We start from the raw sequence: 9395 nt of genomic DNA, 5'->3' as shown, positions 1-9395 counted from the left end.
AGCTCGGAAAGTTATGGATGAGATATCTCCGATGGATGCTGAGGAGTACTATGATGAGGATGCTACTGAAGAAGAGACATAAGATGAGTTGGATTCTGTAAAAGCGTTGGAGGCAGATTCTAAGATCTCATCGATCGGAAATGATAGCTCTATAAATGGATTGAAGGATGGAGGTCTTAAAGAGATGAAGACAATTGGATCGCACATGGTTAATATTCCTTCAGGTAATACAGCTAATCTAATGAAAAATTGGGATGGTTCAAAAGTGAATGATAATTTATTGAATCCTGTTTCAGAATTGAAGAATGTCACGAATGAAATGTTGAGGGTTAATTCTAACATTGTTGTAAGTGATGATTCTAACCATACTAGCTCTGTGCTGAATGATAAAAGTGTTGGGGAATCTAGATCTGATGTTGATAAGAGTGTCAATAATAATGAAGAGTTTATTCCAGGGGTTGGTTTTCAGTTTCTTAGTAAATTGAAGGAGGATTTGTTTGTGGGGAAGGAAGCTGATAATGGGCTGAAGCAGAGTATGAATATGGATATTTCAAAATTGATTAAGCAAAATGATAAGGAAGAAGGTAATAATGAAGATGATAGCTCTTTTGAAGAGGAAGGGGAAGTTGAATCAAGTGAAGAGGAGTCTAGTGAAGATGAGGATATAATAATGGAAGAGGAGACTAATGAGAAGAGTAATTCTGAAGCTAAAGGGAAGTTGGAGTCTGGTACTGTAATTAATACTATTAGTACTATGCCTTCTATTTTGGGAGCTGCTAATAATGGCAAAAGGTGGAAAGTGGTATGAATGGGAAATTAGAGAATTCTTATGCTGGGGTTTTAAAAGGTAATAGGCATAAAGGTAAAATTGATGTTAGATATATGCCTGGGGAAATAGGTAATGATGATGATCCTGTTATTATCCCAATTGAAAATCTAAAGAATGCTAGTATTCCTTACATGAACACTTTATATGGGTATATGATTGATAAGAAATTGGCTTTTCCAGTGATACAAAAAGAAGTCAAAAGATTATGGAAGAATGTGGGACTTGAAGAGGTGTTTATGAACAATAAAGGATTTTTTTTCTTTAAATTTAGTGATGAGCAGGCGATGTTGTCTATTTTGGAGGAAAGTCCATGGCTAATGTTCAATAATATGCCTCTTTTTCTTCAAAGATGGAGACCAGGGTTGACTTTAACTAAGAATAGTCATGATAAGATTCTTGTTTGGGTTAAAATATATGATTTACCTTTGGAAGTATGGAGTGGAGATAATCTGTGTATTATTGCTAGTAAACTAGGAATTCCTCTTGCTTTTGATTCATTTACTGAAGAAATATGTTTGGAACATAAGGGAAGGAATGCCTATGCTAGAATCTTAATTGAAATGTCGGCTGAAAAAGAATAGAAGAGAAGTATTGATGTTTCAACTTGGGATTTTGTTACTAATTCGGCTGTTATTCAAAAATTTGAAGTGGAGTATGCTTGGGTGCCTTCTAGATGAAGCTATTGTAAGGTTTATGGACACATGGATAAGATATGTATGGCAAGCATGAAGGGTAGTAATCCAGTGCAAAATGGGGATAATGGAATTAATAAGGAAGAAAAAGGAAAATCTGTGATTGATAATGAAGGGTATATTGAAGTTGTTAATAAGAAAAATAAGAATGCCAATGATGGAGAAGGTACTAGTAAGTCATTGATGAATTCAGCTAATAATGTTAATAAAAAATACAATGGAAGGAGTAATTTTTCAAGAGTGGGAAACAAATTCAGGGGACGAAATTGGAATAGAGGTGGAAATGGTCGGGGGCAAAATGGGTATTGGAATAATAAAGGGGTAAGTCACTGGAATATGGAGAAAAATAAAAGATATGAGAAGGTTTCTGGGCAATATGATAATAATGATAAGAGCTGTAAGGGAGAAATTAAGCAGGGGGAAATTAAAAAGAAGGTAAGCGGAAAAGAGGAGAATAAGAAGATGGATAAGGAAACTGATAAATGCAATAAAAACAGTTTTGAAGTATTGGGGTTGATTGATGAGGATGTTATAATTGGAATAGAAGAGGATGCTAAAGGAGATAAGATTGGTATTCTGTCTGATAATCAGATCTGTTTTCAATCAACTATTGATAATAGCATATTGAATAAAGATTTGATTCATTCTATGGGAATTAGAAAAGAAGATTTAGATATGGTTAACAATGAAAATAAAATGGATAACACTAGGAAGGATAATAGCAGCAGCAAGGATGGTTCTTCTCAGGCATTTGAGATGGTAAATGCCAAGAATAATGTTGTTATCCAATGATGTCGATTGGTGTTTGGAATGTTAGGGGGCTGAATAAAGCTGTTAAGCAAAAAGAGGTTATTGATGTTATTAAGGATAATAACCTTGAGATATGTGCTGTGGTTGAATCCCATGTCAATTATTTAAATTTAAAGAATGTGTGTTGCAGAACTTTTGGGAAATGGGATTGGATTTCTAATAGCAGTTCTTGTGAAGGTGGTACGAGAATAATTGTTGGATGGGATCCAAAATTATTTGAAATTATGGTCATTTCACAATCTAAACAGGTGATTCATTGCTTTGTTAAATTCATGGATTCTAGGTATAGTATGTTTATTTCATTTATCTATGCTGCTAATAGATAATAAGAAAGAAGGGACTTATGGGAAGATTTGAAAAAATTTAGCCTAACTGTGAAAAAAGAAGCTTGGTGTTTATTGGGTGATTTTAATGTTGCTTTAAAAGAGTCTGATTATTCAGAAGGATGTTCTAAAATGCTAAAGGGTGTTGATGAATTTTCTGATTGTGTCAATTTTATTGAAGTTGAAGATCTGAATAGTATAGGATTTCAGTTCACTTGGAATAAAGCTCCAGCTGGTAACAAAGGTATTTTGAAAAGTTGGATAGGGTTATGGCTAATTTGAAGTTCATGTCTGATCGATCATTGTCCCGCTGTTTTAATAATCCCGAATTGTAAATTGAGATGGAAATCTTCATTCAGATTTGCCAATTTTATTACGGATAAAGATGAATTCTTGCCTATGGTTAAGGATATTTGGTCTACAAATATTGAAGGGTTTTTTTTATGTTCAAAGTTACTCAAAAACTAAAACTGTTGAAAAAGTGTTGTAGACAGTTGTGTAACAAATTCAGAGGTTCGGGATCGAAAATTAAAGAGTTGAGGAAGGAGTTGGGGAATATTCAAATGAAAATTGATCAAGAGCCTTATAATGCTAAATATAGGGAGGAGCATGCTAATATTCTTTTTGAATATAATGTTGCTTGTAATGATGAAGAAAAGATGCTTTTTCAAAGATCTAAGATCAAATGGTTAGTTGAGGGGGATAATAATACAAAGTATTTTCACAACTGTTTGAAAAGCAGGAATAACAGGAATCGAATTTTGATGGTGCTTGATGAGGATGGGAGATGGATTAGGGGGAATTCGATGAAGGAAAAATTTGTTAATCACTTTAAGAATTTCTTGGGATGTGAAGATGACATAGCTTTATCTATTCTTAATGAAATTTCTTTTCATTATAAGTTGGATAGAAATGTGGCTATGAATATGATAAGGGTAGTTACTGATGATGAAGTTAAAGTGGCTATGTTCGATATTGCTGATAACCATGCCCCTGGACCTGATGGGTTTTCTTCTAAATTCTATAAGAGTGCCTGGAATATTGTTGGGCTAGATATATGCAAAGCAGTGAGGGAATTTTTCTGGACTGGGAAATTATTGAAGGGTATTAATGCCACTAGGATTGTGCTAATTCCTAAAGTGGATAGTCCAAGAAAAGTCAATGAATTTTGGCCTATTGCTTGTTGCAATACATTTTATAAGTGTGTCAGCAAGATAATTGTTAACAGAATAAGGAACAACTTAGGTAATATTGTTAGCAAAAATCAATTTGCCTTTATTCAAGGGAGATCAATTCTTGATAATATTCTTCTTACTCAAGATTTGATGGTGGGATATAAAAATAAGAAAGGAAGGCAATGCACCTTAAAGATTGATATAGAAAAGGCGTATGGCACTGTGGATTAGAAATTTCTTAAGAGGATCCTGTTGGAATTTGGATTTCATCCGATCATGGTTAATTGGATCATGGCATGTACTTCTTCTCCTTGGTTTATGCTGAATTTTAATGAAGAAGACCATGGATACTTTGAAGGAAAAAGGGGGCTCAGGCAGGGAGATCCTTTATCTCCTTACTTGTTCACTTTAGTTATGGAGGTTTTCAATTTATTATTGCTGAAGAAAATAGATGATAGCAATAGATTCAAATATCAATGCAAATGTGAAAACCAGAAAATTACTCATTTATGTTTTGCAGACGATTTACTAGTGTTTGCTTATGGCAATGGGAATTCTGCGAGAGTGATAAAGTCTGCTCTTGATGATTTTAAAATTGTTTCGGGGCTGAAAGCGAGTATGGAGAAGAGCCAGATTTTCTTTAGTTGTGTGAAGCCAAACATGAGAAGTATTATTTTGGGTATTTTACCTTTTGATATTGGTAAAATACCCTTTAAATATCTTGGAATACCTATGTGTGTGAATACACTGTTCAAAAAAGATTGTAAAACTCTTGTTGATAAGATTAAATTGAAAGTGTATAATTGGAAAAATAAGATGCTTTCTTTTGCTGGAATGTTACAGCTCATAAATTCTGTTTTGGCTTCAACTCATGTTTATTGGGCTTCTATTTTCAAAATTCCTATTGCTACTATTAAGGAGATTGAATCGATTTGTAGAAGTTTCCTATGGGCTAAAGGAGACGTGGTCAAAGGGAAAGCCAAGGTTAAATGGAGTGATGTTTGTAAACCAAAGAGAAATGGAGGTCTTGGAATTAAGAATTTAAGATTCTGGAATGATGCTTTGTTAACCAAACATGTTTGGAATTTGATTAATAATAAAAAATCTTTGTGGGTTCAATGGGTGAGAGAAAATTATATTGGTAAAAGGAATTTTTGGGACATATGGCAAAAGAAAAGTATGAATTGGACTTGGAAGAGATTTTTGGAATTGAGGAAAACTATTAGACCTCATGTTGCTTCATGTATTGCTAATGGGAGGAATACTTCATTGTGGCATGATTGGTGGCATCCAATTGGTATTTTAAGTACTATTATTGCTAGAAGGGATTGGATTAGAAATGGATTTAATGATAATTTTTTAGTCAGTGATGTTATGACTAATGATACTTATGCTTGGCCTGTTGATTGGGTGAATAAGTTTCCTGGATTGAAAGATGGGCCCATGTTTTGTAATATTGGAAATAATAGGGTTATGATTCTTTGGAGGGATATGAAAGGCTTGAGTAAAAAATTTTCTTGCAAGCAAGTTTGGAGAGATATTAATAATTTTGGAGACAATGTTAGTTGGGCTAAATGTGTTTGGTATGGGAATTGTATTCCCAGGAATGCTTTTATTTTGTGGCTTGCTGTGCTGAATAGATTGAAGACTCAAGATCGAGTTAAAATTTGGGAGAATTCAGGTTCTTTGCTATGTCCATTCTGTTTAATCATTTCAGATTCGCATGATCATCTTTTCTTCCAATGTGAGTTCTCGAATGCTATTTGGAATCATTGTTGTTCCAAGACTGGGATTGATGTTTCTTATTCCAATTGGAATGATTTAGTTCTTAAAATGTGTTCTGGTTTAAAGTCTAGATCTGTTGAGAATTTGATCAAAAAATGGGTGTTGGCTAGTTGTGTTTATCATATTTGGAAAGAAAGAAATTTGAGGATTTTTTGTAATTTGAGAAATTCGAATAGAGGAGTGATTTCATGTATTGAGAATGAAATTAAATTGAAGTTGATAGGGTTGAGGAAAATGAATATTATGGTCAGTGAGGAAGTGTTACAGTCCTGGGGTATATTTGGAAGAAATTTCTGTAAAAAATGAAGGGCTCTGTCTGGGTTTTTGGTGATGGTTCTTTCTGTTTAGACATTTGGATTGATATGGATTTGATGGTTGGTTTGGTTGCCTTTATGGGAGATGTGCATTGGGGGTATTTTTGGAAAGGCAGATCTAAAGGAATTAATGGTTATAAAGGAATTGACGGTTTAATTCACTGGATTAAGAGTTTGCTCTTGATTCATGTGATTTGTACCTTTGGGATTTTGTATTTGAATATGATCTTTTTTGAGAATATTCAAATGGAAAATCCTAGACATGTGATTGATGCAATGTCTAGTCTGCAACTGGTTCTAATTTTATGGTGGTTTTGGTGCTCTCTATGTTTCCTGTTTTTTTACTGCATGATGATCTTATTACTAATGATCGTCAAGCTTGTTGAAGTTGGGATTGCGTATAGCAGGAGGTTCAATTTGAGGAGTTATATTGCGATGATAAAGGGTATTAGATGGAGCATCATAGGGTGGATACAAGAGCTGATTAGAAGAAGAAGATGCTGGTTTGATATCGTGAAGTTTCTGCAGTGGAATCTGTTTAATGTTTTTTGGTTCATTATTTTTGGCTTTAGTATGTTTGGGATTGGACCTTTATGCTTTTGGTTTTTAAGCCTGCACTGTTGGACTGTGGGTTTTTTAAGGGCCTTTCCCCTTGCATTGGTTATAATGTTGTTATATGGTATAAATTTTGCAAGGGGATGAAGTTACCTTTTTTCCCACATTCAATAAGTCCTTGGTGTAGTCTTATGAATTTTAGGGTTTTTTTTAGGGTATTTGGTGTTGGGTTTTGAGCATTCTAACACTCCTAAGTGTACATGCAACCCTAAATACCTTAGATCTATGTTTTCTCTATTATACATGCAAATAAGAACATCCAAGGTATTATCCTAATCTAGCATACAGAACAATGAGTGTAACCAGATAGAATACATACCTCTTTGATGTAGAAAGTCTTCATGAAGCTTGAGTGCCTAGCCCCAATAGTGTGGAAGCCTCAAATGGAATCACAATCATCAAAACACTTAGAATAACTTGAGAGAGTTCTACACTTCATGAAATCGGCTTGCCCTCTTCTTCACTTTCTAATGCGATTCTAGTGGGCGATTTTTGTCAAGAATAAGATCTTTATATAGTGTTACAATTAGGGTAAATCCTTAATTGCCATGACTTTCCATTTCCTTGGATCCATGGGTTCAAATACACCATGGAGCATCCATGGACCATCCTATGGGTTTTAGCCCAACTTGATTATCCATGGAGCATTAGCCCACTATATAAGTATGGATGATTTACACAATCAATCCATATATTTAATTAGTCTTCTTTTGATCCCTTAATTAATCCTAGATTAATTCTTGATCAATACTAATTAAATAATCTTATTATTCTTATTATTAATATACTAGAACTTATAATATATTAATAACCATAAGTGTCTTATTTCTCTCATTATAGTCTATCCAAGTGCATGATGGTATGCAACCCAAATGGACCATGCCAGGTCGGGTCAAGTCTTACCGATTATAATTATGGACTTAGAAATTAATCTAACAGGTCTTAGGGCTGAAAAGTCCATAGGGAGTTTACTCTTGAAGAATAAATACATTATCCAAATCACTATACGTCCGTAGATGTCACCCGGGTCACTCCAAACACTTGATTTGAAGTGTTTTCTCGTATTGGAGTGTATAATCATATCTAATTAGTGATTTAAAGTCTAATTAGGTACATTTGTATATCATTTCATATTACATAGGAACCTCGCGTGTTATCAAGCCTCGAACCGACACTTAGCATCCAATCTGTCACGTTTTCTCGTCTGGTGAGTTCATACCCCTACCCTTTTTCAATCTTTTTCACTGTTTTCAGGGGGGGAGAATACAAGCAAAGTGCAAGGAATACTTGTACTCAAAACTTGTTTTATACGTGTTGTGTTTCATATTACATATGCTTTTAACACTGACAATCATAACAGATAACCGTTTGAACTTGGAGAACACATTATCATATTATTTGTGAAAAACATTATAGAATGTTGTACTTTATATTTTTCACAAATGGATTTTTTCCACATTATAATAGGTAAAAGCATAACATTTGAACTTTGAACATGAAACTCAATACATTGTTTTGTCCTCGGTAACACTCCACAGAAATACGCGAGTGGAGGATCGTCATTTGTAATAGTATATTTATGTATTATTACTAGTAAATTTGTTATTCATATAAATTGGAGACACGTCCTCGGAGAACACTCCACAGAGATATGCGAGTGGAGGACTACCACTATAACCAGAATCTCTTAGATAGGGAGTGTGACTTGAGTGTATAGGGGGGTGACTACCCCATACCTAGTTGCTAGCTACAACCGAACCGAGAGGTTCAAGGGTGACGAAAGTCATAAAGTGATTTGGACTACTTATTGCCATATCTAGTCCATCGTATGGTTATGGAACTCGCAATTTGCATAACAAAGATTTACTTTTTAGTAATAATGGATCTAGTAACTTGTTTACTTTGTACTTATTAGTTTTATATACGTGTTAAAACTAATACATTTCACAACGATAACCACGTTTTCAATATACATCTTTTACATTACACTTCGGATTGGTAACCAACTTTTAGGAAAATATAGGACTTTCCTGGGATAACAATTGTACATAACAAGAATCTTGTAACAAAATAGTTAACTAAACTTTACATATAAGAAAATATGGAATTTTCTTAACTTAGTAACTTTTTCAGAAACCGAAAGGAAACATGTACACTTTCAGAAAACTAAACCGCTTATGAACTCTTTATTTTATTTGTATTTGTATTCTTTTATTCTTTTTAATAAAGTTTGCTGAGCTTTGGCTCTTTTCAAAAAAAAAATTACTATATCCATTATTACTAAAAAGTAAATCTCTATTATCCAAATTTCAAGTTCTATAACCATACTAAAGACTAGATATGGCAAAGGATGGCCAATATGACTATGACTTTTGTCACCCTTGAACCTTTCGGTTCGACTGTAGCTTGCAGCCGAGTGCGGGATACTCAATCCCGTATAGATCTATACACTCAAGTCACGCTCTCTACCTAAGAGATTCTGGTTACAGAGGCGGTCCTCCACTCGCGTATCTCTGTGGAGTGTTCTCCGAGGACGTGTCTCCAATTTATAGGAATAACAAATCTACAAAGACGATCCTCCACTCGCGTATCTCTGTGGAGTGTTACCGAGGACAAAATGATATACTAAGCTTCTAGTTCAATGTTCAAAGATTATGTTTTTAACTATTATAATTTGTAAAACCATTTGTGAAAATATAAGGTATACCAATTTATAACATTTTTCACAAATCATATGATGATGAAATCTACAAGTTCAAACGGTTATCTGATATGATTAATAGTGTTAAAAACATATGTAGTATAAAGCACAACACATATAAAATAAGTTTTGAGTACAAGTATTACATGTA

The 9395-nt window shown here is 33.9% G+C and overlaps 1 protein-coding gene across 1 annotated transcript; it reads left to right on the top strand.

Moving 5' to 3' along the window:
* Positions 1–804: 804 nt before the first annotated feature.
* LOC145029806 (uncharacterized) lies at positions 805–1410 on the top strand. Its single transcript, XM_078978264.1, has one exon. It carries the CDS (start codon positions 805–807, stop codon positions 1408–1410), a length of 606 nt encoding a protein of 201 aa, XP_078834390.1.
* The last annotated feature ends 7985 nt before the right edge of the window (positions 1411–9395 follow it).

Source organism: Lactuca saligna, chromosome 2, assembly GCF_052625555.1.
Source record: "Lactuca saligna cultivar CGN05327 chromosome 2, ASM5262555v1, whole genome shotgun sequence".
In the NCBI taxonomy this organism is placed as follows: Eukaryota; Viridiplantae; Streptophyta; class Magnoliopsida; order Asterales; family Asteraceae; genus Lactuca; species Lactuca saligna.
Note: the sequence above shows the minus strand (reverse complement) of the source record. Positions and strands in the feature narration are given on the sequence as shown.

Coding starts and splice junctions, on each gene's coding strand:
- LOC145029806 (XM_078978264.1), top strand. CDS start 805: ATGAATGGGAAATTAGAGAATTCTTATGCTGGGGTTTTAAAAGGTAAT.